The 27,997-nt window shown below is 36.7% G+C and overlaps 1 protein-coding gene across 4 annotated transcripts in view; it reads left to right on the forward strand.

Annotated features, from left to right (window-relative positions):
• Positions 1 to 572: 572 nt before the first annotated feature.
• lima1 (LIM domain and actin binding 1) overlaps positions 573 to 27,997 on the forward strand; it is a 32,079-nt gene continuing 4,654 nt past the window's right edge. The window contains exons 1-5 of one of the 4 annotated variants that reach the window (XM_023336817.1): positions 573 to 673; positions 8,234 to 8,384; positions 11,049 to 11,094; positions 17,344 to 17,718; positions 26,859 to 26,928. In XM_023336817.1, coding sequence (XP_023192585.1) covers positions 8,260 to 8,384; positions 11,049 to 11,094; positions 17,344 to 17,718; positions 26,859 to 26,928 — 616 coding nt within the window. In that variant the 5' untranslated portion in view covers positions 573 to 673; positions 8,234 to 8,259. Of the gene's footprint in view, positions 674 to 5,745; positions 6,022 to 8,217; positions 8,385 to 11,048; positions 11,095 to 13,719; positions 13,888 to 17,343; positions 17,719 to 26,858; positions 26,929 to 27,997 lie in introns of those variants that run through there. The other 3 variants (XM_023336811.1, XM_014469823.2, XM_023336825.1) reach the window with 3 other exon arrangements.

The raw sequence follows: 27,997 nt of genomic DNA on the forward strand, positions 1-27,997 counted from the left end.
AACAAAATGTAAAACAAAATTAAGAATAACTGTACAGTGAGAGCAAAATTGCAACATAAAAACTGCAGTTATGAAGAAATAATGTACTCTGATCCAAAGAAATGTGCAACTACATATTGGTAGCATAATTTAAAAAATAACAACAGAATAAAAGCCCAAGCGTGATGTTATTTAATTTTATTTTACAGTTTTGGTGCAAAATTACTAAAATCTACTGTGTCAGTTGTACATTGTGTGACATAATTCCTTTTTTCAAGTTTTTTTTATAATTAAACTTTTGTTTAATGAATAAAATATCAAACACATTAACTTTTTAAACATAAACAAGTCATAATTTTAAAAAATCACTTGCATTTTTTCAAAACAGTTAGTTCTTTTTTAAAATTCATGACAAAACTGTGCTCCTATGGTAAAATGTCAAGAAATAAGTCAATAATTTGTCCCATTTGAATCCAGCCTGTGTGTCGCAATCCACAGTTTTGGCCGCACAACGCCTCAGACATCTTCAGATATTACTGCGCCGAGCGCAACCCGGGCAGCGGAGGGATATCTGGACCTAATTACCGGGGGTGAAATCAGTTTATTGAAGCGCAGCTGTGATTTTGTTGTTTTTTGTATGAACTGCGCTCAGACACAGAGGTGACGAACCAAAAATCTCCCTTTCAAGTGTGAGGTAAGAGTTGTTGATGTCTGCGAGAAAATGCAGCTGCTGAATCAATATGAGATAAAAGTTGGTCACAAAGTGAGTTTAATCAAGCGGAGCGGCGTATTGAGTCATTAGTCACCTGCTGCTACCTGTCCGAGCAGAATGACTCAAAATGTTGAGCTCATACTATTTTACAGAAATGACAACTTGTGATTTCCTTGTAGAAGTTGCATGCTTGGACTTGAGGCGGAAGCCTTTTGTTCCCCAGAAAGATGTTTTTATTGTTTCACCATTCAGGCTGCAGTTTAAGCATTTTATAAGTTAATTTCTGCTGCAAACCGCCAACATCTGGAATGTTTTCGTTCAGTTTTTTCCTGCTTTTGCGCCAGATTAATGAAGATAACGCACATGTGTAACGTTTTTTCCTAAATAATTGTTAAATTAAAGCTTATTAAAAAGCTGAAATCACTTAAACCGGTGCAAAAGAATCTGTTTATTATAAATTACTTAAATGGCTTCAATCTGGGACATAATTTGGCGATGAGGGATCCCCAAATAATGAATGCATAGTTTCCTTAAGTCTGAGCTGTAACCGCCATTTTGGTAGGCAGGAGCAGCGCAAATCATACATGAACCATAGCTTTGAGACCAACAGAAAGAAAGTATACAAAAAACAAAAGTTTAAGATTCAATATTTGTACTTATGTTGTTTAGAAGTTAGATAGGAACAGACTGTTGTCATAGCATCTGTCATGACGGTTAGTTATGGATTCCTACTAAGGCTGTCGACTAAAAAGTTTCTGGAAGTGCAACGTCACATAAAAAATGTTTCTGCTTTTTTTTTTCTTTTTTAAATAATGAAATGTAAGATTTTTTTAAAAATATATATGTAGGTTTATATATTACAAGTTGTTTTAGGATCCATTTGAAAACAAATTCTGGATCAAAAAAGACTAATATTAGCAAATGTAGCACTGCAATATGTCAGAGGGGGGCGCTGTCCAAAGTAATAGTAGCTGGAACACGTTGAGATCATTTTAAAAAAAAGTAAAACGGTGACCAATATTTTGTTTTCCGTTTTTTATTTATCTAAAATCATGACTGAGTATTTTTATCCCCATTTGCATCAAAGCGTCTCGATTAATGGAGAATTTGCCAATTCCAGTCTCTTCCAACTGATTGGTGCGTTTTTAAAATGTTTATTTGTTTTGTTTGTCTGAGAATCTTGAATGCATGTTTACCAGTCAGAGATGTTGTATTAACACCAGCAAGTTATGAAAAATAACTGTAAATGTTGCTTTTATAAGTGTTTTTTAAAAGTTGCATCATAAACCTACAGGCCATCAGTCCAGATGCTGATCTGTTGGATGTAGAGAATCTTTAATGTTTAAGTGAAACTTAGTATTTTCCTTCCAAGACGTAATCAGGTTGCAGATTCTTTTAGAGACTCTTTATTTTATGTTTAACCAGATTAAATCCATCTGAATACTTTAACAGAAAGTGAACAGACCAAAGGGTGAAGGATTGGCCGAATTGCGTAGGACCCTCATGTCTTCTTGTGTGAAGTGTTGGTTCCGGTTTCAGAACCAGATGACTCTGTGTGAATATAAGCGGACTCATTCTGTCGTCTTCCCTGTGAGGCTCTGAGTCACACCAACGCTGATGATGTCAAGCTGCTCGTAGCGTCTGATCTGCAGGTCGCGGCTTGAATTATGGGCTGAATTACAGATCAAAAGTTTGTTTCGTTTGTGGACAGGTGGACCGGTTTGAATGTGTGCAATTTCTTGTTATTATCCCCACACAACTCCGGCATAAGTTGGCGAGTAATTATGAAAAATCAAAGTTTTTTTTTGTTTTTTTTTAAAGTAATTTTGGTAGGTCAGCCGAGGTTGGCCGATAAATATATTTTAATTCATCAAATTTTTGTTTTTTGAATGTTTTTATTTAGCAAAATCAGGATTTTTTTTGTTTTCTTTTCACCAATGAACTCGTTGGGTTTTAATAGATCAAAGTGATGTCATCGCCGCCAGGGCGGCCATCTTGTTTGACCAGCATGTTTTACAGCGTCTACTCATATGGACTTTGAATTCAGGTAAACTCTGACAGAATATTAGGCAAACTATTTTGTTCATTTTTTTTTAATTCGGAGAATAAAGTCATACTACTGCAAGAATACAGTCGTAGTAAGACAATAGTCAAAATAATGCGGGAATAAAGCATTAATTTGACCAGAATAAAGATTTAAATTTGGAGAAGGAAGTAATTTTGAGAATTTCTACATGAAAGAACAATGCGAGCTTCTTGTGAAGCTAACATTTGGCATCGGTTTTACAGTGAAGGTCATTTGAACACGAGTATCAAATTATTTCCAGCAGCAGAACATATAAATGTTTTTTCAAAGGACATTTTCACCTCAGACACTGATGACGAAGTTTTTTTTATCCTAATTAAAGCAACTTTTTTCTCAATTTTAAGATATTTTTTTTCTTTTTGGGAAAATTGCATCTTCTTCTGCTAATATGACTTGTAATTAATTTAACAAAAATTCCTGTAACGTGGCCCTATTTCTCCATCGTACAACTCTGAGAAGGAATGATGGAATTAAAAAACACTTCTTCTGTAATTGAAAGCAGAGGCTGACATTGATTTGAAACTTAAATTTTTTAAATTTTATTTTCTTTTAAACACCATACTGCTCAACTTTAGCTAGGAGTTGGATGATTGTATCTATTTTATTTCTTTTTGTTTCCATTGGAATTTGTTTTGACTGAAATGGGGAAAATTTCTCATGCTTTCTTTTTATGGTGAGAAAACATCAAGTCTCTGAATCTGAGATAAACCATTGCTAACTTCCTGGGTGTTTTTATTTTTGACATCATTCACTGTACGGTTAGAAGTGAGTTTATGTAAAGAGGCGAAATAAAGGAGATTGTTGCATCTTTTAAAGATCTTATTTATGAACTGCCGCTCTGCACTTTTCTCTCGTTTTGCTACAGCTTCAGAACAAAAGAGAAACTAAAGTTGCATTTTTTCCAGATGAACTCGCCTCCACCTTTTGGTTTGTCACTTAAAACTGAAACCAAGAGAATCGTTTTGTTGTTTTTCCTTCTTGGGAATTCCTCAGGAATCCTGCAGGCTGCAGCGTCCGGGAATTTCTGACGACAGTTTTTTCCTCCAGACTCCCGGAGGAGTCATGTGTTTGGGATTAAACTTTCATGTTTAACACGGATGGAGCTTGAAGACTCCAGAACCACCACAGGGTCGAAGCTGTTATCAGTCTGATAGCACATTTTCCTCCTGTATTTGATAATTATGGATAAAAAATCAACAGGAAGTAGCTTAATAACGGCTTAATCTGCCTGTTGAAGCACATGGAATATGTAACTTTTGGATTATGGCTGAAACGATGCATTGCGATGAATCTATTATTGAAATAATAAACTAGTACACAGACTCAAAGTCCATTTTCTGATGGAACACGTTCAAAGCGGTAATTAAGTTAAAACTGTACAAAAAAAATACACACATTTCATATTTAAAATGTAAAAAAGTTTTAGCTTCACCTGGTTCTAATTCTTTAAATAAAACAGAATTAACCACAGAGAATAACTCTCGCTTTATTGAAAAGTCAAGTAGGACGGGCTGATATTTTTACATGTTGACGTTAAACTAAAACTAGTTTATTTCTGTAAACATCTAAATCTATGTACTCATATTTGTGGTAATTGGTTACAGCTTGTAATGAAGGTAATCTACAATAAACGGGCTTCTGTTTAAGTTCCACCATGTTTCTTCCTTCCACTCAACTTTCCGTGAATGCCAACTGGGCGACTGTCAAATTAGCTGTCTTCCCAGTAATTGTGTGGACTATAACATTTTTAAAAAAAAGAACAAATAAAATCCTTTAGCTTAAGCTTCGTTAGCTGTAAGACATAATTTTCAAATATAGAAAAAAGATATAAATTTATAAACTTGAGTTTTTAACAAAATTACAGATTCTTTTTTTAAAATTCAGTTTCAGAAACGCATGTTAATCTTGCGAACCTGTGAAGAATTTTTTTTTGTTTTTGTCACCATGGCAGCCACACAGATTCATTTGCACATCTTTACTATTAAAACTCTTATTTGTGGAAGTTTTGCATTTCTCCTGTCAATCAGAAAGTCAGACTTCTGCAACAAAGTTCATGTTTTCTCTTCACTTTCAGTTTGACTGCGAGCCTGGTGAAAATATCAGAGCAAGCACTTTTGTTTTTTTGGTTAAAGTGCTAAGAACAAAAACAAATAAGGAAGCTGCAGCTTGATTACTAATCAAGATGTTGAGGAAAAGCAACAGGAAATTGAGCTTAGCAGTTTAAAGTGCTTACTGTTTGTATCTGACCAGTAGATTTGGGTTTTTATTGGTCATGGGTTGTTCGATTTCCCCAATGTTTTTTTATTTATTTATTTTTTTAAAGGAGGTTTAGTGTAATTTTTTTAAAGTGACCTATTATGATTCCTTGGACAGTTTAGGATAGGTCTATGTGCTACACAAAAGATATTAATCACATTTCATGGACATAATCATCGTTGGATAATGAGGTTCTAGTCAGAATGATCTGTTTTAGGGCCTCTGAGTCCAAATAAACTGCTGCTGGCCACACACCCCCCAACTCAAGGTTTGCACTCGCACATGAAAATGGCTACAAACAGATGCACTAATCTATAACACTAATTTATTACTTTTTTTGTCTATCAAAAAAGGTTCAGAAATGGCAAATATTCTGTAAAATGATTCTGCAAATCAAATGTTTAGTTAAAACAGATTAAATTTATAGCACCACTGAGCAAAAACAGCCTAAACGCTGTTATTTCACCCTGGTTTTTGTTTTTACAGATTGTTTTTGTCATAATGTTGGGGGAGGATCGTCTCTGTGTTGAGTAACTTTGTGATTGCTCATGATTTGACCCAACTCGTCCTCCCATTTGGTGAAGTCAGCTGGTATTGTGAGCGAGTCACATCCTGCAGACTGTTGACCCTGTGAGAAAGTGGAGGCAGGATTCGGTCGGCTTCCTGGAATCCACAGTGGGAATCCCCCCCTCCAAACCTCCCACTTCCCTCCTCCTCCTCTCCACTCGATGCTCCACTCGGGTTTTTGTCGCTGCTCCGGCTGCTTGTCGCGCTCCCCCAGGTCATCCTGAATATTAGCGGGGGGGAGAAAAAAACACCTGTCAGGTGTAAGGTGCTGCTCTCCTATTGGCTGGGAGGAGTTTAGGGGGAGGGGGGACTCGTCATATTTCCCTTTAGGGTCTGAAGCGCTGGTTAAAGCAGCGGAGGAGGAAATATTTTAGATCCGAACCGGTGATCGGAGCGAGAAACCCGTCAGAAATAACCTGAGGTAGGTGGATTTGTTTTAGTATTTAGCAGCTGCTGAACATGGAGTCCGTTTCTTTCTTACCTGCTGCTTTGTGTATAATCTCACTCTGACGTGAATCATTCACAAGATTATCTGACTTCATTTGTATGTTTTTTTTTTTTTTACTGTCAGGAGCGTCAGGCAGAAATTTACTTTGAAATTTGTGACCGACTTTTTCCACTTTCTCTTGAAACGTAATGATTTAAGAAAATAATTTAATAGAAAATTAGATTTGAAATCTTCAGATTTGGCTCAACATGAAGGATCCCAGAGCATATGGAAGAATTAAAAAGCTGCTTATTATGAACAGAGACGCATGAAAACCCGTTAAGATGTGTAAGAACAAAAACTGAAAACTAATCTGATTTGACGCATCCTGGAGTGGATGTTGACATAAGAAATTTATTTAAATTCTATCCGTATAAATTTTTATTTTCTACTTTCTGTTTGTAAATTTCTATATTTGTAATACTTTAAAACTATTTGTATATTTACCTGGTTATTTGTATTTAAACTTTCCTATTAAGTGTTTTACTACTAGAAATTATTTAAAGGTATTGAAATTTTACCATGATGTGCATCCAGAAAAACGTGATTTATTAAGTTTTTTTTAAAAAACAATTTTCTATATAAAAACAAACTGGAGGGAATAATGACGCTGAGCTGCTTTCTGGTTTGTTCTTCAGACGTTTAGTTTAAATGTTTTACGGATTAACTCTAATTTTAGTAGATTTAAGATAATTAAGGGAACAAAACATGAATTTTAAATGTTCAAACCCTCAGTTCACATCAAAAAGTCAAACCAGGAAGTTTCATTCATTTTTCTTCGCCTTTCTTATGAAATGTATCTTTATTTTCTCAGCCTAAAACGTGCAAGGCACATTAAATTGGAGCACTTCCCTCAATAGTTGACCTGCTGAGTGACGGTACCGGTACCGACCCGGTCGGCTATGCAACTTCCGGTCTCATTGTTTGCTTCATCACTGTCAGTAAAACTCGATGACGGTTAACTACTGAAATCTGCGTGCAGTTGCTTGCCGGCTTCCTGCAGGCTGTAGCAGACGAGGCGAAAACAGGCAGGGACTCGTTCCTTCCTTTCTTTCTTTTTTTCTGGTGAAAGTGTCAGCAGGTTGTTTTTGTGACGCAGCGGGAGGTTCTGCTGTCTGGTCCAGGCTCGGACTGAGCGCTGTCACAGGGAACAGATGGTCGCTCCGCTCTCTATTGACTTTCTGAGCCGGGCGGCGGGGGCCGCTGCAGGCAGATATGGAGTCTGGTTCAAAGTATTGATTTCCCACATGAAAGTCCAGCGGATCCTGCAGTTTAAAGCCCAGTTTAAACCCAAGAGGAACAGCAGCTTAACGATGTAAACGTATTGGTAAACATGCGATTATGGAAAACTATCGTGAAGCATAACGGGGAAATAACTGAGTGAGATTCAGGCTGGTTTTTCAACCAGAAAGATTATTTTTACAGAATTTTTGCCATTTCTGATCTATTTTTGGTAAAAAGACACAAACGCCCCCAAAATACCAGCTTTGACGATTAAAGGGGGACATATTCACATTATGCACATTTTTATACTTTTTGGGATTCAACTGCTTCTAAAAACCTAAGTTCTTAAAAATAAAAAGAAATTATATATATGTGTTTATGTATGTATATACTGTATATATGGCCAGATCTATTTATTTATTTTTTTGTGTGCGTGTCTGGAAAATGGGCATTTCCCTCCTAATAAGTCGCATGATAAGGGCAATGTGCCATTACCTAGCAACCCCAGTGGAGCCCTGCTGTCTCCTAGCAATCCGAACTGAGTTCCAGGACCGTTACCGCTGTACAATGGCTGCTGGATGAGACGTTTTGTTGTTGGCTTACCATCCAGAAACCACTTGCTGCATTCTTGTTGTTTGTGCAGGAGGCTCTACTAATGCTTTTCGAATATGTGCAGTTGCAGAAATGCGCATCTGTTTGTGGCTATTTTCACATGTGAGTGTAAACGTTGGGTTAGAGGTGTGGCCAGCAGCAGCTTTATTTGCATTTAAAGTTACAGGAGGCCCAAAAACAGCTGATTCTGATAAAAATCTCATTATCTGAGTGATTTTGTACCAAAAATGTGGTGAACATGTTTTGTATAGCCAACAGATCCTAGCCTATTCAAGGAATGTTGAACTTCAACAGGTTTTCTCTGTTTCAGCACTTTTTCCTGGACAGACTACAAACATGGCCTCCATCGCGCCGTTCAGCCGCAGGCAGTGGGCATCGCAGTCACTCAGGGTCACGGCCAAAGAGCTGTCCATCGTCTCCGCCCGGGGAAAAAACACCGCCATCGCAGAGCGCTTCTCCAAGTAAGTCCTCCTCATAGCAAGACTTTTTCCTCCACTTTACAAGTGAATTAATCTGCCAGTGGAACTAGAACTTTTCCATCAATATTAAATAATTATTGACTTAAAAGAAGCTCCTATCCACTGCAGAGCTACTTGTTAGTTTCATCTTATTTGAAGTTTACGAAGATATTTGCTCTGGAAATTAGACCAGAAATACTTGGTAAGGTTTTGTTTTTGCAGTGTAAACTTCTGGTTCTGATCCAGGAGTTTAATAATTCACCAGCAGTTGAACCGTCGTGTCGCTCTGAACTCCTCAGCTGCTGAAACTGAATCTGATTCTGCTGCTCAGCTGCTTTCATTTCCCTGTTTGCTCAGTTTTACTCAGACTTCATCAGCACTTTCTATTTTAAAACAATTTTGTATCCTAGTAAATATTTTGATATTGTTTGATAATATCAATCTGGCACCATTCAAGCCTCTCCAGCTACATGTCAAGTTGCCTCCTGACCTGCATGTCGGCGTACGAATGAGTGCATTCATCGTTTGTTTTTCTTATTTAGCTCTGATTTCTAGAAGAACAGTGGCTACAAGGGAGTAATGAGACCAGGCCAAGAAAGAAAAGCAACATTCAGAGGAAATGTTAGCAGAATTGAGAGAGGAAATGTTGTAGTGATATGAGAATAGAGTCATGGTAATATGGGAACTCCAGACACAATAAAGCAACGTTGAAACTCCGGTAAAATGAGGAATGTTGAGCATCTTGTAGTCGTACTTTGGTCTCAGTTTTACAAATGAGAAAATACTTAATCCATTAACACATCAACATCAGATTACGTTGACTTTGTCTCGTTTTGTGTGGTTTTTTTTGTTTTTTTTTTATCTTAGCCTGGCCCTAACGTGTTGCCTTTAAGACCAACGTATATGTAGCCAAATATTGAAAGGTCGATATTTGGCTACATATTGAGGTCAAATATTGATCTTAATATTTAGTGGAGGTTGTTTTCCTCTGTTCCTGTTTTTTTTTTGGTTTCCTCTGGTTTCCCAGTAGCTGCTGCGTCAGTTTTCACGGCGTTTCCAAAGAACTTGACATGTTTAACATTTGAGAAGCACAAACTCACAAAGATTAATGGAAGAATTGACATGAAGGACAATAGAAAAGTCAGGAAAATAGCTGCTATTGTCACAGAAATATAACAATTTTGTCGGGTTTATGAATTAACTGATCTGGATACATATGTAAACAAAGCAAAAATAACTTTTATTACCTAAAAGTGGTAAACATCACTCGGTTTATTTTTTCATCAGTTTGTCTTCGGTCTGGTGTTTGCAGATGCAACATTCAGACATTTTGTTTATATCTGAAAAAAATGGTGTAAAATGTCACAATATTTTAAATGGGGAAATGCATTGAAGAGACTTTCCAACTTTATCATGAATATATTTAAGTTTAACTTGATTATTTAACACAAGTAAACTTAATTTGATTACTTGTGACTAATTAATGCAATGCATTTAAGTTTGATTACCTGTTTTTTGGGGGGTTTAGTTTGTATTGCAATCGTTTGGTATGGAAAATGAATAATGTCTTAACACACTTTGGAAAAATCCAGAAGTTTATAATGAGGACCAACAGTTGACATATTATTGTTGTTTATTTTAATTTGTGAAATGACTTTGTGTTTTATTTATTTTTAGAAAACCCAGTTTTCCGTTGGTAGAGAAACGCATCATTTTCTGACTATATTTCCGTTGCCAGTGTTTTTCCAGACATGGAAATTACTTCAGGCAACTTTTAAAAACTTTTCCGTTATTTTAAAAACTGCCTAGCAACCGGTTGCTCCAGTTTCTCGGGTTTATAAACTTTATTTTATAGAAGTGCTTCCTGTTGGTTCTTAAAGTGGCTGCAGTTTCTCCTTCTTGCCACTAGGGGCCACTATTGCTCTGCTTGCAGATGCAGCAGTTTGTACAAAACCACCCGACAAACTGTTGTTTTAAATATTTGTATTGCTTCGTGAGCAGATTGAGAGACATGGAAGGTCCATTAATCATTTTAGAGCATTTAAAGTGAGCCTTTTTTTCTAAGCCTTCAAATGTATGTAAAACTGTTCTAATTCTAGTAAAAAGGTTAATTTCTCCTATATTTTAAGTTTTTTCTGCTACCAGTGGTCTTTATTTGCAGTATTCAGACAGGAACATGTCAAGGACTAATGGCTTCCATTTGAATTGAAAGCAGTCGGTGAAACCAGATATTCCTCCATGTTTCTGGGATTTTTAATTCAAAAAAGTAAAATAAAAGCTGCTCAGACATCCATGACATTCAAAAAACCTCCAAAATGCATAAGCTGAAGGAAACTCTGGAAGAAATCTAAATTAATCAAATAAAAAAGTGCAGAAAAAGTTGGCTGGAAAAAAAATCTTAACTGTCAAGTAATGTAAATATTGGCCACATTCACTAATAAAAGGTCCAGATGACGTCTTTACGATAATAAACATGTAAATTCCCTAATAGTTCCACAATATATTCAACAAATTTCCTTTAGTTTATCGCTTCAGTCATCTTAAAGTTGCTGTTTTTTCTTTTTTTTTTTTTTTATTTGGACGTCACCTAAAGTCTGGAAATGATCTTTGGATCCGCTGCTTCTGGTCGCCATTGTCCATTAATGTCTGCCATGTTTTTTCCTCCAGGTACCAGATGGCAGCAGAGGAGGGACGTGCAGAGAAGAAAAAAATGGTTGGTGATGAGCTTTATTTTTAATTGACACATAACTTTTGGACCTTTAAAATAAAAGCTTGTCATTTTTGTTACATTGAAAAAACACGAAATCTTAGCAAGTATTTTTGGTCTAGTTTCTAGTGCAAATATCTTATTACACTTGAAAAAACAAATTAACTTGGAAGTAATTTTTCATCTTATTTTAAGTAAATAATTCTGTAATATTGACAAAAAGTAGTTTTTCTACTGTCAGATTATTTCACTTGTAACAAGGAAAAAATGTTGTTACAAGTGAAATAATCTGCCAGTGGATGTAATACGTTTTCATCAATATTATTTCATTGAATCAATTTCCGATATCTTGCTGAAAAGTTCTTTGTAAGTTTGTTTTATTGCAAGTGTAGCCAGATATTTACACTAGAAACTAGACCAAAAATACTTGCTAAGACTTTGTGTTTTTGCAGTGCAGTTTTGCTAGCTCGACAAATTTGACTGGCAGCCAATCGGACAGATAAATAAATCATTTTAACTTGTTTCTTAATTGAATTACAGATTCTATTTTATAAGAAAAGAATGTTGTTAAATGAAAAGTGGAAAATTGAACAAATTTGACACTAAATGGCAAAAATTTAAGGAGTTTTTTTGCCTTAATGCAACCCCCCTTTTTTTCTTTAGTATATTTACTATTTTTTATTAAAGTTTTGCATGTTTGGTTCTCAAACATGCATCTTCAACTGCATTGTGCATACAACATGTTTATGTTTTACCTTTATTCTGTATGCAAAAATATCGATCAGAAAAACTTATGACTAAAAAAATATATATTTTTGTTATCTTCCCTTTTGAGGCCTCCACTTTGAAAAACATTTTGTTTTTAGATGGCTGATAAAATTATAACCAGTAGTGCTGCTTCAAAAGCAGCTGATGTCGCTCAAAGTTCAACGACCTCGGAGTCGCCGACTCCCAACAGCTTTTTCTTCATCGACATGAAGCTGCAAACAACAAGTTTATGTTTCCACCATAACAAGATGGCCGCTTCCCTCGACCTCTGTGGTTCTGACTCGCCCGGCTGATTCGCGTCAGAGTGAAAACCGTCCTGAAACGGATCGTTTTTTGCACACAGCTAGCTCGGCCTGTGGGCTGTCAGCTGAGCCACAATCAGCACATCGTCGGGTCAGCTGAGGCTTCGTCTCACAAGCAGCCAGTTGAACGGTTTTGTTCTGATGGGTGAAATTAACCAGTCGGTTTTAATTATTGCTACAAAACTCTTGAGCTTCAAAATGAAGCTTAAAATACTTTTTATAGATCAAAGTACTACGGTAGTTGCACTGGCAGATTATTTAACTTGTAACAAGACACTTTTTCCATGTTATAACTTATGAAGTAGTGCTTTTTCATCAATATGAAGGTATTATGGTAACACTTTATTTGAAGTTATGTGCATAAGACTGACATGACACTGTCATAAATATGACATAATGCCTGTTATGAACATGAAGGAGTCTTTATGAATGTCTGACTGTTCTCATGAAGTGTCATTTGGTAAATAATGACACTTTTAATGCAAAGTTGCTTTAAAAGTCCATTAAGTCCCATATTTGCATTTAAGTGTCACTATTTACCAAATAATGCAAAGTTGACACTTTTAATGCAACTTTTAAAGCAACTTTGCATTAAAAGTTGCATTATTTACCGAATGACACTTCATGACAACAGTCATAGACATTCATAAAGACTCCTTCATGTTCATTACAGGTGTTATGTCATATTTATGACAGTGTCATGTCAGGCTTATGCACATAACTTCAAATAAAGTGTTACTGGTATCATTTATTCCAAACAAGCTGCTATATCTTAAAGTTACTTGTAAGCTACTTTAGTTATTTCAGGTGTCGTAAGATATTTGCACCAGAAACTAGACCAAAAATACTTGGTAAGATTTAGTTTTTTGCAGTGCAGCGTTTACTATGAGGCAGTTCTCCAAATATCGTCTCGCAACATAAACCTAAATGTGAACTGGAAGACTCATTAGAGCCTGATTTATCTGCACACAGTCACCTGGTTCTCAAAACAACTTAAGTTTTAAATGTTGCAGTCCGTTTTGTTTCAAATCTTGAAACGACTTCAGATTAACTCGGCTTGTGAGTTATGCCTGCTCATCTTGTCTGAGTTTGTGTTGGAGTTTGAAGAAGTCACAGATGGGATGTTTTTTTGGTTTTTATTTAAAATACAAGTCTAGAAAGCTGCAGGTTTTCTCCATTTCAACACATCTGTCTAATCTGACAGCAGCATGTTTATTTAGAGGCCTAAATGGAAAAGGTTTGCTGCAGATGTTCTACATACTGCTGTCATTGTTGCCTTTAACTTTAAGTTTACATTTGCTTTCTCACATTTCTCCCGTCCGAAGCCATTGTGTTTAAATTAAATAATTTCCAAAGGAGGATTATCAAACATCCAGATTCAGGATCTCTGCTGTTCTTGGAGGTTTTCTGCTGTTTTTGTTTCCCCCCCTCCAGGTTTCCAGCGTTACCTTTTCCTCATTTCCTGGACTTTTTTTTTTTTTTTTTCTCACTGAATGTCTCTGTTTCTGATTTTCTCCCTCCTGCCTGCCTTCACCTCCCCCGCGCTTCAGTTTCCTTCTTCCCTGCGTGTTGTAGGGGGTGGGCGAGTTGCTTCATGCTGCTTCATTCTGATCATTTCTCAAGCCTTTCACATCTGGGGCGGCTTGTGGGGTTTTCCTCCCGCAGACACGGCGTTTTACACGACCGCGCGTCGGGAACCGGACAACCGGGGCGTCCGCATCACTCACAGGTTTTTACATCTCTGCTTTCCATCTATTAGAAAGTTTTTCTCCTTTCTTTTTTTTTTTTTTTAACTAAGTCTTGCAGCTGCAAAGTCATGCTGAGCAGCTCACAGCTTTTCTTTTTTTCTTATTTGAGTTTTTAGTTTGTGGTTTCTGTTTCCTCTTGTCTTTTCCTCCTCTGCAGACTTTCTTTTTCGCAAACTCTGACTAAAGTTTGAGCTGCTTTTAGAGAATCAGGTGGTGAAAGTCCAACGCTGATGAACATTATTGAGCGAGTTGAACCCTGACGCCTGGATTTCTGACTACCAAGGTTTGGGTTGATAATGAGTCATGATGGACTGTTTTGTTTTAGCTGGCAGAGAAAAATGAGCCTCTCTGCTCCGTTTGAGTGCGTGTGCATCTGAAAGTTGTCTTTTTAATGCTGCACAGCTGTAATTTGAAGCTGATATGAAGATAATATTTGGTTTTGTTGATCTAAGAGATGCTGCAACTTCATCTGTTCACTGCAAATCTCCACATCTGCAGGCAGAGCGTCTTTGTGCGACATACTCAGAGGAAACAATACAGACTGTTAGCTCAGTTTGTTGCAGAGTAAAAGTATTTTAATGTTGTTTTTCTGCATGATCATTACACACGGCTGCAGCTTTTAATGGCGTCCAGATGAGCAGGAGAATTAAAAAGGCCAATAAAACAAAGCAGGAGCATGTTGGGGATGTTTAATGTGTTTTCAGTCGGGGTTTTATGGGACTAGACCAACACGAAGTGGTGCAGAAATGTGAAGTGGAAGTCGAATTATTCATGGTTTCTCCAACAATCCGGCGCAACAAATTGCGTATTTTTTAATCTCTGTTTAGATTCAGCTGTTCTGAGGAAAATATGGAGGATGGGAAGAGTTTGATACAGCTGCAAACCAAAACCAAACCCGAGTGCAACGATCATTGAAGCAGCCAGGAGGGACATGGTGACTCTGTCCCATCTGAGCTGTGGATCTCTGCAGCTCCTCCAGTGTGTTGCTATGGCATTAACACCAAAGTAACGAGACGTTTGCACCATGCTTTGGTTTGGAGGAAAACTATTGAAGCTGTAAAGAAAACAACATGGTCAGGTTACGTACCACAGAACTTCAAACTTATCAGTCTTTATGATCAACTTTTGGGTTCGTTTTAGTTTTCATGTTTGGTTTTTTTTATAATGACCACACATTTGGTCTTTTTTTTTTTTTTTTTTTTTAAAGGAGTGAAGGAGGCCATGGGAACATGGGAAAAGAGCTTGATGTACCCCTCCTATTGTAAAACATGGTGGTGGCAGCATCATGATGTTTGGATCAGGGCTGAAACAGTCGGATTCATTTGTGATTTTATTGAAATAATCAAACAAATTTAGTAATCCTTTAATTAATTAATTGGAGTATACAGACTGAAAAGACTATTTACAGAAAAATCAGGATAGTCAGAGCAGTAATTAAGCCAAAAATGTACAAAAAACATTTTGCATTTAAGAAATAAAAAGAAACTTAAAACTTTGTTCAAAATCTGCTAAATCTCCTACTAAGCACCTTTTGCTGTCTGATTATTATTTAATCCAAAAAACGATGAACAGATCATAAGTACACTGTATTGTTGAGTTGAGCAGAAGAAAGGGATGAAATTTTCATGTAAAAGTATGTTTTGTTTTTTTATAGTTGCAAATGAAGGAATAAAGGAACGCTATGTTTGGACTTTAGGTATTTTTTCTTATTTAAATAAGGAACTGAATTTTGTTTCTAAATGCATGATGAATTCAAGTTTACTTACTTTTTTAAAAATTTATTTTTCTAAAATCTAGAAATAATCTTTGGAACTGCATCTAAATGCATTTCTAATAGTCTATAAAATAAGCCTAAGTGGTTTAATGTGCCATTTTTCCAATTAGGATAATTGATTGCTAAGGTAATCAATTATTCTAGCTCTAGTTTGGATGTTTTTCTTCAGCAGGTGAGCTGATCAGAGTTGATTGGAAACATGGATGGAGATAAATATTGACTCCTTCCAGCAGAATGGCAGCCTTGAATCTAGAGCTACTATGGTAGCCTTAGTTTAGGTTTATATGAGGTTTATGAATCAACTTTCAGCCTCTTCTGCTGTGTGGATCTCGACTGGCTCTGGTAAAACGTGTGTCGACACGGTGGAGATCCTACAGAGATGCAGCTTCTTATGAAACATTCTTGAATGATGGAGTTTGAGGGCAAGTCGCAGCTGGTCTCGTGTATTTTGTTCCTGATTTTTCTGTGTTTAGTTGATGGAAATTTGATCTTTTGCACTTCACGTTGATCTAGTTTTTAAAAATAACCTTCTAGTTGGATCAAGTTTGATTCTCCAAGATTTTCCCCTCTGCTGATTCACTTCAAGATTGGATGATATGACTTATCAATCTTTTTTTTTTATATCCATATTAGATAAGATTTTAATTGTTTTTGAGTTTTTATTTCTTTCCAAAAAGAAAATGTACAAATTTCTAAAAGTGGCTTTTATTTCAATCATACCTTCTGTTAATAAGACCAGGATATTGCAAGAATATACTCATATTAGCAAATAAAGTTGCATTTTTACCAGAAAAAACATCAAAAAGTTATTTTAATAAGTATTAAAAATTTGGTGTAACCATTTTTTCTTCTAAATAAACTCTTCTTTGCACAATTGTTTCAAAAATCCTTCTAATTTAATGCTGATGTGTTAAAAAATGAAGTATTTCTATTAATAATCATTATTTAGTATAACTGCACAAAATGCTCAACATTCCTAACTTTTAGCTTTTCGTGTTTGAGTTCTCATGAAATTACTACTCTGTTCTCTGAATATTTCAACTTTAGTAAAATATAAAAATCTTAGCTTGACAGTTCTTCAAAAACAACAAAAAATATTTAATCTCTTGTTTTTACAACCTGAAAGTTTGTTAGCCAGAATTAGGATTAAGTTTTTGTTTCAGAAATGATTTGATGTACTTTCACTGCAAAAACACAAAATCTTACTAATTATTTTTGTCTACTTTCTGGTGCAAATATCTTAGTTTTATTTTAAGTGTACTAACTCACAACTAACTTTTCAGCAAAGATATCGCGGCTTGATTTAAGTAAATAATTCCTTAATGTTGATAAAAATGTGCTAGTTCTGCTGGCAGATTATTTTATTTGTATCGAGATATTTTCTCGTCTTATAAGTGAAATAATCTGCCAATAAAACTAGAACTTTTTCTTCAACATTAACTAATTATTTACTTGAATCCAGCTGCTATATCTTTGCTGAAAAGTTACTTGTAAGTTAGTTGTGCCTTATTTTACGTCTACTAAGATATTTGCACCAGGAACTAGACAAAGTATTGTAACTTGGTAATATTTTGTGTTTTTGCAGTCTTGGAGTTAAATACTTAAATCAGATGATGCATAATAAAGTGATCGATTAAAGTGGATGTTTTGCTGCTGTCTGCAGGTTGTGGAGCCTCTTCCATCCTCTCTGTCTGGTGGAAATCTGAGTGTTTTAAAGAAACGTTGGGAGCAGCAGCAGCAGCCGTCCACTTCCCAGAGCCACAGCAGCTCATCACCGCTCGCCAAACCCACGTCCCGTTTCCAGATCCAAACGAAGGTCCTGAGAGCTGCAGGATCCTCTCTGGAGGTTCACCCCGAGACCAGAACCGACCCGTTGACGGAGGAGGCCGAAGACCCGATGGAGATGGAGGCGAAGCCCGGCAGAAACCTGGAGGAGGAGCAGAAGGCCGCAGCAGCTGAGACGTCTGACATCGAGAAGCCCAGCGTTCCCATCAACAGTCTGAAGATGATGTTTGAGAGAGGAGACGCCCCCGACAAGGCGAGTCACTTTCCCTCAAACCGAAATCTGAGTGCGCAGTGAGATTGACATGAGCGCATGTATACACTTGGAGGTGACCTATTATGGTCAAAATATTTTAATGTCATTTTTTTTGTATAAAATTATTCTTAAATAATCAGATTTTAATCTGGTCAGTTTACGTTTACGCTTGTATATACAAGCGTATGTGTTTGAAAAGCAAAAGTACCAACAAGAATGCAGCAAACACTCTTACCATCCAGAGTGTTTACTTACTCTGGATGGTAAGTAAACACGCTTGTCTTTTCCAGCAGCCATTGTACAGAGCAGACAGCAGGAAAACCAGCTGACCAAATGTGCTGGAGTTCAGATCGGTTGCTAGGTAACGGGCAGAGCTATGCTGGGGTTGTTGGGTAATGGCGCAGTGCCTTCTGATTTGTGACGTTATATTCAGAAGGTTTTTGAAATGGTTCTCTTTTCCACAACATAAAAAACATTAACTTATTGCCAAAAATTTATTTCTTTTTTCTTTTTTAAGTATTTGGGGTGTTTTTAGAAGCAGTGAAGACCAAAATAGAAGCTCAATAACTGTGGATAAGTATACAAATGTTTACTTTTTAAATTTCAGGTCGTATTTCAACTTTTTTTGAGTGACTATTGAGTACAGAATATATAATAGTTTTATGTTTGAGTTTAAGAGACCCAGTTAAAACAGCTCAGGTCCCACGTGTTTTAAAAAGGAACGCTACACCACTGATTCAATCCAAAACGGATCAAAACTTCCTTCTTGTCAGAGCAACATTTTACAGATGATGCAATGCTTCTTCCGGCTTTCAAACCGTATGTGCAAGAGTCGACAGGAAGCGATTTAAAAAGTGAGTCGACGGGCTAATGTTTCACGTTTTCCTGACGCTAAAAATGCAGTTTAACTTATTGAAGCATCACAACTTTTTTTTCTGAGGTCTACTCTTTCCGGTGCGTTCACGCTTTCGGTCACATGGTGCAGCCTCGCTGCATACCCCTCTGCTTGAACACACACACACTGACTCAGCTGACAGCCAGCATCTTGAACCGACTCCTGCTTCACGCTCCCTCAGGCCGCTAATTGTTGATTGTTGAGCATAAAAAAGAAGGAATTTACCATCCAGTCATGTGTTTTCTTTAAGGCATTGCAAAATGTTGTTGCATTAGATGTAAAAACGTGGTGCAATGCTGGTGGTTTTTCTAACTTCTGCAGCCGGTCGGCGGTGGATCAAATAAAGTCTTGATTAACTAATCAGATAAACTATGCATGATGTGAAACAGATCTTTCATTTATATGCAAAGTCTTTCCTTTAGCTAAATTGCCTCTTAGGTGTATTCTAGCTGTAGGTTACGTGGTTTTCTGAACTGGAAAGTCTGCAAAGTTTTTGTAAATGTTGCAATTCAAAGCTAACCCAACTTGGTTTGAGATATTTGTTTTTCCCCCTCTAAAGCTTAATTTGTTGAAACCTTTTCTTTCACCTGTCAGTTGTGAACATTTCCACTGCAGGGTCCAAAGCCAGGCTGATTCAGTAGATGGCAGAAGGTTTGGAAACAGATTTTTCCTTCCAGGCATCAGCAGAATGTGACTCAAATACAGGGAATTAAGCCAGGTTAGCCTTAATATCCAGTTGTTTTATAGCAGTTATGGTTTAAAAACAAAGTGCTGTCCCTCCAGACTGTAGAAATGTGAAAGTGGAGTGTTTTCTAAATAATTTTCAGTGTTTTTTGTAAGAAAATAAAAAGCTACAGCTACAGAAATGACTTTAACCCTCGACTCTCACACAGCGGTTAGTCTTTATATCTTAGGTAGAGTCACTCCAAATCAGTGGTAGGACCTGTTAGTTGTGCTAACACTAAAGAACTAAACATAAAGCGCAATACGCTAGAAACATTGTACTTAGCTAAAGCGCTAGCACCCACTAGGTATCAATGACTCGTGTTATTTTGCACTGAAACAGGTCAAACTTACTACATGCGTATCAGGAAGTGATTCTTTGGAACAAACCTTTCACTCGTGATTTCAGCTTTGTAATGCGTATTGTTAACTGTCAATTTTACATGCAGCACAATAGTAGATTTTAATCTGGAAACGGAACAGTCTTCACCCTCTTCAAAGTAAAAGCATGAATATAAACCTCTTGAATAATTCTTAAGTCGATGACGAACCTTTTTTATTGAGTTAAAAGTTTACAAAACAGCAAGGTAAATGTCGCTTTAGAATTAGAGCAACAAATAAAACCTTTCATTTTTAATTTAAAAAAAACTTTACAAGTTTTGTCAACAATTTTGGCCCTAATCGATTAGAGTATATGCAGATGATACTTTAGTTTGGTCATAATTTTCTCTTCTGTCCATATTTTACCTCCTTACTCCTGATTTTACTCTCCACATCCCACCAAACTCCATGAAGGCTTCTGAAACATTAGCTGGGAACACGCTGGGGGTCTGGGAGGCTTTTTGCTAAATGTCTTTTTTTGGACTCCATGATCCAGATCAGCGTTTGCGATCGACACAATGGCCTCCACTGTATGACCGAACTCCTCTGCCGCTTTGTTGAGCTTCAGAGAGTGGATGATGTAATGCTGCAGGCTCCTGACTGCAGACAGCTGATCTGTTGCCTCTTCAGACCATCTTCCTCCCCCTCAAAAGGCCAGAAAAGCCCCTCCTCCTCTTCCTCATCATCAATCAGCCCTGAGTTTCTCTCCCTCCTCGTCAATCTAAACCCTGTTTTTCCTCTCCGGCCGTCCCTCCCTTCTGGTGCTGCTTTTGGTAACAACAGAAACTTTTCTTTTCCACTCTGGTCTTGTTGAATCAACCTATCGGATATTTATGAGAGCATATTGGGGCTAGGAAGGAATATTTAAATTACAAGAATAAAGTCGTAATTTTATGAGCAAAGTCCAATATTGCAAGAAAAAGCTGGCAAATTAAATCGTATTACGTGAATAGTCATAATATTATTGGCACAAAATTGTATAAAAAGTAAAAATAATACTTGTCTTTATTACTGTTTTTGTCATATTACAAAAATAGTCATATTATTAACGTAGTCATGTTATGTCGTAATGTTTCAAAAATAGTTATATTGCAAGAGTAGTTCTAGTATTGTGAGAAACTCAACATGAAAAGTCGTAATATTACTGAAATGGTACAATAATGCGAGAAACTCAATATGAAAATAGTGGTAATACAAAAATTTGTAATACAAGTCAATAATTTAATTTCTCTTTGGGATCAATAAAATATTTTAGAAGTTATATAAGTATAACTTATAGAGGTATGTTATGAAAATAGTTGTAATATTACGACTATTCTCAGAGTGACAACAGAACAGTCATAATACAAGAATAAAGTTGTACAATATTGGAATGAATTGGTCGTTTTATGACGACTCCTACATGGAAAATAAATGTTAAAAAATGAATGTGGACTGTGGCACATAGTGAAGTTATATTTTATCGGTTTTACTGGACTACTTAATCTGAACACATTAGGTAGTCTGTCAAATTGTTAGCATCAAACTATCAGTAGGAGGATTTTAAAACTATTGCACAAAAATAGTTTTGAAAGAATCTCAAACTAAACAAGCTCATCATGTCGGATCTTGGTAGCTAAGATTTTATTTTCTAGTAATTTTACAATTTTCTTCTGATCACATTGTGTTCATTCTGCTAATAATACAACTTTACTCTTGTAATTTAAAACAAACATCTTAATTTGGCCCTAAGGTTACTCTATAAATAATGATTTGACTTGAAAGGAGGCGCTGGTCACTGCTGTCAAACCAGGCTGCAGGATAAGTTTGTTAGGTTATTTTAATATTTCCAGTTCTGCGTTAAATCAGTGAAGTCGTCTCCCCTGTGTTCCAGTTTCATTCCAGTTCTGCTGATTTAGTTTGAGTTTCCCAGCAGTTTTAATCCTCCCAGTGGAAATTGTGCAACTTGGCATCAATCAAACTGAATACGCTGGAACAAAGAAGCTTGAAGTGAGGAGCGCAACTCCTCTGCAAAATCAGAATCCAGCGAAGATTAAACATTTTTCGGGAGTTTGATGAGTCACTGACGACCTCTACAAGGAGGGAAAACCCCAAAAAAGGCTTCGCTGAAGAAGATTGTTGTTCAAAATGATGTCTAAGTATATATATAAAAAGTTGAGTGGAAGGAAAAAGTGTGGTAGGAAAAGATAACCGCAGCCTTGAGAGGATTGTTGTGCAAAATCCTTTCAGGAATTTGAGACTAATAGTTGTTTCACCATAGTTGCAGCTTCTGAGATGTACCATTTTATATCCAGAGGATGGATCTAACGGTGTTTTATAACTCTGCTTTAAGCGTCTCTGCGTTTTCCCCTCACCTGTCTGCTTTGTTTCTTAGTTTTCATGACGCTCTTAGATCTCCAACAAACCTCAGAATAACAGCTGGGATTAACCAGAACATAAACTGCAGACTAATTAGACTTCTGAAAGAATCAGAACAGAGAATCAATAAAAACACATCAAGTGCCGTTTGATTTTATTTTTAAAAACTGAAAACTATCATTTTTTCTTTCTAAGTTGTCATTTTGATTTATGATATAACATACAAAGAAAGTACAAACAGTTCAATGGATGTGAATGCATGTTCAAGGCACAGAGTGAAAATGGGCGACTATAAGAGAGAAGGAAATGTTTTAAAAACTTTTTTTTTTTAAAAGCACATAATCTTTTTATATTTTGGATTAACGGATTCATCTTCTACCAAAACGTGACTGCTTTATTAAAAATATTGTCTAATTGGTCCATTTCTGAAGAGAAAAAAACAAAAGTCTTAAATGTTTTCTCAATTTGACATTTTGGCACTAATGACAAAAAGTTGGAACATCCCAATTTTGTTTTAAAAATAAGGTTTTGGTAAGATTTTGGTTTTGCAGTGAGCAAGTGAAACTAGAACTTTTTCATAAATATTCAACACGTTTTGACTTAAAGCTCCTATTTCTTGCTGAAAAGTTAAAGTTTTTGTCGCATTTCAGGTGTGCTCAGATATTTTTCACTAGAAGCTACATAAAGAGTAGTTGGTAAAGTTTTGTGTTTTTGCAGTGTGTTTGGTTAAATCAACTCATTTGATCCTGGATTTTGCAGCTAATCATTTTTGAAGCATTTGGCTTGTTTGGGTCCAGACTCTTCATCTGCTCTTCCTCCTCCTCTTCTCTAAACATCCCTCTCTCGCCCCTCTCTCTCCCCGCATGGAGTCGGCAGATGCTCTGAAATTAATTGACCCTCCTCCCTCCCTGACGGACCCCGTCTCCTCCCCTCCATTACTCCCAGAGTCGCACCCCGTACCAGCTGCTCCTGCTGTCCCACATCACTCCACCCAGTCTGATTCCCTCTAAAGCCGGTTTCATTTTAATAACACCACCTCAGCCACTCCCTCCTTTTGAACACCTGCTCCCCCCGTCGCCTCTTCCTCCCGGTCCGACGCAGACCCTAACCCACATCTCCATCAGAGCCACAGCGACCCTCTTCCTCCTCGCCGCTTTACCTCCTGCTTTGTCTGCGCTGAAGGTAGCTATTGTGTTTCTCTCTCAGGTTCATGATTTTCTTTCTGTAAAGTTCCTCTGTTGGACTTTATCAGTTGGGTTTTTTATCTGGGAGCGTTGCTGCGTCTGCAGACTGAACTGTCCTCTTTGTTGTGGTTCGGCTCGGAGTAAACTGTGTGTTTATGCGAGGCGGGGAGCGGTCCGTCTGTCCGTCTGTAGCAGAGCTTTAATGGGGTTCGGATTAGCATCGCATCCTTTGTCTGGCCGGTGCTGCTTGTTTACACTGACACCCCCCGTGTGTTTATGCATGTAAACCATCATCAGACCCCCGCTGTCGACCCAGCAGAGCTCCACCCGGGCCGCTGGAATTGATCCATTGTTCTGGCGTTGTCTTCAGTTTAATATCTGCCCTAGATCTGTTGTTCTTCAGTAATTTTAAATACAAAGCCAAAAAATGCAATTGCTTACTGGACCATTGTAGATTGAAAAAGAGTCAATTTCCACCAAAAAAACGCAGAAATTTTCTACAAAGAAAACAAGAAAATCTGAGCTAAATAAGGGGGATCATTTCCTTGAAAAAACAAAATACGGATTAAAACATTTTTTGGAAAAACTCCTGCATTTCAAAAATGTTTTTGTGTTTTTTTTCTTTTAACTCCAAAATTTTGAGATTAATTTCACAAATTTTACGGGGGAAAAAACTTGAACAATCCAGAGTTTCAAAAGTCAAATATTTGAAAACTGTTGACTTTTGAAACAGAAATTTTTACAATAATTTCAGAAACTTTCTAGAAAAAGCATGGAAAGGCAATAACTGCCTAGAAAAAAATCTCATTCATCTAAAATATTTTCTAGAAGAAAATTTCAAAAGTCAAAATCTTTGAAAACTGACTTTTGAAACAGAAATATTGAGATTAATCTCAGAAATTTATTTAAAAAAAACCATGAATATCTGAGCTCAAAATTGATGTGCTATAAAAAACTTAAAATTTTCTCTTTTTTTAGAAAACTAGTTTGAAAATTCAACATATTTTGCTTGTTTTTTTTTTCTTTTTGATTTCTGAAATGGATTTTAAAATTTTTGATTTTTGCTAGAAAATTTCTAATGTTTCAAGCTTAAATCTTGTCTTTTCTAGAAAATTTCTGAGAATCAAAGTATTTAAATTTTTTTCCCTATCTAATGTATTTAATTCTGCTGACACAAAATGTTACATTTAAATTTTTATTTATTTATTTTTTAATTTATTTTTCTCCTTTTTGTATTGTGGAAAAACAGTCGGTCCTTTTGAGACGAGAAAACACATTTTTAAGAAAATGGCTGCTAATCAAATAATCGTTAATCAACCGATGAGATCATTTCACTTTCGATTAACTCATTAATGACTTTCTTCCTTTCCTGCTGAAGGATTTATAAGGACACAATGTTTATTAATGTTTAAAAATCAAACCATTTATTGAGCTGAAGATGCGACTCTGAAGCCCTTTGTGTTGTTGGTCAACATTCGAAACCTGACTGATTCTTCCCTGCTGACCTCTTGACCCGACCATCAATCGGACCGACGACGTCCTGAAACCAAAACCATTTGTACTTTTTTCACTGTCAAAGTTTTACTGCCGACAGCAGAGAGTCGAAGACGAGCAGCATGCTGCTCTGCTCCAGACAAGTTGACGCTCATCTGACTTTGATTATGCAAGACGTACTTTCACCTCCAGCTCATCCATTCCTTCCAGCCTGACACGCCGCGGCCTGCAGACGCCCTCAGCGAACAGCTCAGGTGTGCAAACCAGAGGCCGAAATGGAGCTCAGACTCAGAACGTTGGCTTCAGAGGTCAGGGGTCAATCCTCCCGAGCGAGTGTCGGACATGTGATGCTTGTAGACGGAGGATGAGACGCCGGTTTGTTCTGTTGTGTAATCTGAGCTGCAGAGTTGGAGGGAGGCCAGCATGAGCACCTCAGAGTGCTTAGTCTCACCACATTAACCGTTTCCTCTTTTATTAGCAGACCGCTGCATGCACTGCTCTGCTTGTTGGGTGCATGCCTCAGAGACATGCCGGATTTTTCCATTAAGTTGCACAATAAAAGCATTTTAATTCAAGCAAATCGAAGTCATAGCGCTGCGGAAAAGAGAGAATATGCTGTGAAACTGCATATATGTATGTAAGCAAATGATAATTTGTGGTGTGTGGGTTTAAATGTCAAACAAATTTTTAAAGTATGTTTGGTCTAATCTGTAGTGCAAATATCTTTGTATACTTGAAATGACAAAACTTATTCCAGCAAGGTACATTAGCTCTGGTACAAATAACAGTATACTTTATCAGACAAAACTAACTTATAAGTAACTTTTTAGGAACTTGTTTCAAGTCAGTAATTTCTTAATATTCATGAGAAAGTACTAGCAAGAAGTGAAATAATCTCCAGTGGAGCCAGACATTTTTCTCAGAACTATGTAGTACTTTGTCAATAATAAGGAATTATTCACTTAAATGAGCTTCTATTTCTTGCTTAAAAGTTACTTTTCAGTTAGTTTTGTCTTCTATCAAGTGTACAAAGATATCTGCACTAGAAACTAGAACAAAAATACTTGATTTAGTTTTTGTGGTGCAGAGTTGAGCACATCCCAGAATACAAATAAAGTGAATGTGAGACTTAAACACACGCAGCACTATTTTACCTCACTTAAATAAATATATGCACAAAAAGACAAAATCTTACTAACATTTTGTGTACGAGTATGCAGTGAGACTGTTGAGTGCATATATATATATATATATATGTAAGCAAGCAATATTATGTGGTGTTTTAAGTCTGATAGACCACAAATATTTGCTGCAAAAACTAAATTTTACCAAGTATTTTTGGTTTTATTTTGAGTGCAAATATCTTAGTACACTTGAAATGAGACAAAAGTAACTTTTCAGCAATAAACAGGAGTTGGTTTTAAATCAATAATTCCTTAATATTCATGAAAAGCACTAGGTATAAATGATATGATCTGCTAGTAGACCAAGACATTTCTTCCACTATATCTGATTCCTAAATATTGATGAAAATGTACTAGACTTAAAACAAGCTCTTATTTCTTGGTGAAAAGTTACTTTTAAGTTTTGGCTTATTTCAGGTGTGCCAAGATATTTGCTGTTAACAAGAGACCAAAAAGATTTTCCTTTTGCAGTACCTTGAACGAATGTTTGAGACTTAAATGAACACACCACAAATTGTTTGCTGAAATGTATGTATGCGCTCAGGTCAGTCTCACTGAAACTGATTTCTTTTCAGTGAACTTTGGGGTTGAACTAAAACAAAAAGTGTTTAATTTAGGTTATTTGGGTCCATCTCTGGACAGATGGGGCGTCTGTGTCTCTGAGCTCTTAAGGGGATTAAAGCGGCTTGGTTTGAACTGGACCGGCAAACACTTGATCTCACCTTTGTTGTTCTCGACTCATCTTTTGCTTTTTTTTTTTTTTTTTCTCCGTCTAATTCTGAATCAATCCGTCTGGAAGGGCAGACGGAACCACTTCCCGTCTCTTTGCTCAAGTGACTGAAACATGTGAGGGTCAAACGGCCGCCGTCGCCGCTCGGCTCGCCGTCTAATGTCTAACACAATCCTGTTTTGTTCTTTCAGGGATCCAAAGAGCAGACGAGTCGAGGAAACGCCGGAGATAACTCCTCCAACATGGACCAGCTACTAGGAGGTACATGGATAATTGTTGTTAATCATCTTTATAGCTGGAAATTTGACCTAAGAATTATGTTTGCCTGCGTTTCTTTAAGAAAATCCCAGCGTACCTAGAAGTAAAAGCTGGAGAACTGGAGCAGAACTTCAGTTCTTTGAATGATCTTCATGGTCCTGTGTTCTTAAAATGGCTTTTTAAATTAGTTTTTTATTTATGTTCTTGTAAAATAAATCTTTGCACCTCCAAAAACCAGAACCATTACTCTTTTCACTTTGCTGCACTCACCACCAGAGCTGAAACTAAATCTAAATCTATTTTTGTTTCCGCAAATGACATTATTTTTTTGTATACTCCATTTAATGATTAATTGATTACTAAATTAGTTGAAGATTATTTCAGTAACTGATTAATCACGACCAGCAGGGCTGAAACTGCTGTGAATATCTTGGTTTTTTTCAGCAAATAGCTTCTTTTTAGGCCTGTATATTCCAGCCGACGATTAATTCAGTTAACTAGAGTCAACGATTAATCCAGCTAATTGATTAATCATGAACTGGAGTATACAGATCTAAAATGAGGCCATTTGTTGAAAAGAAAAACAACTTTTCAGAACATTTTCAGCTCTGCTTGTTGTGATGAATCTGTTATTAAAATAATCAACTAATTTAAAATTAGCTAACTATTTTATTAATCGATTAATCACGACCAACTCGATTAATCGCTCCAGACCTGGTTTCTGTCAAAGTCTTCCCAGGACATTTTTATATGCCTACAATGATCCAGTGAAATCTTCTCTTGAAGTTCTGAACTCTGTAGAACTTCTTGGGAAATCTGTGCTCTCCTCACTTCCTTCGGATGGATTACATCCTTCCCAAAATTCAGAAGGGGGTTCAGAGGTGACAAACGGTGCTCTGTTATCAGCAGATTGCTTAAAATGGGGACAGGAAACGGCCCAAAATCCTGCTTTCCTCTACAACTGCTGACCTTGTGTTCCTGTTGGTGCTGCACTCAGTCTGAACTGGGAGGAAAAACAATATCATAACCTTGTTTTTATCTTGAGCAACATTCCTGACGGGATCTGAACTGG

This window comes from Xiphophorus maculatus, chromosome 1, assembly GCF_002775205.1.
Source record: "Xiphophorus maculatus strain JP 163 A chromosome 1, X_maculatus-5.0-male, whole genome shotgun sequence".
Taxonomy (NCBI): Eukaryota; Metazoa; Chordata; class Actinopteri; order Cyprinodontiformes; family Poeciliidae; genus Xiphophorus; species Xiphophorus maculatus.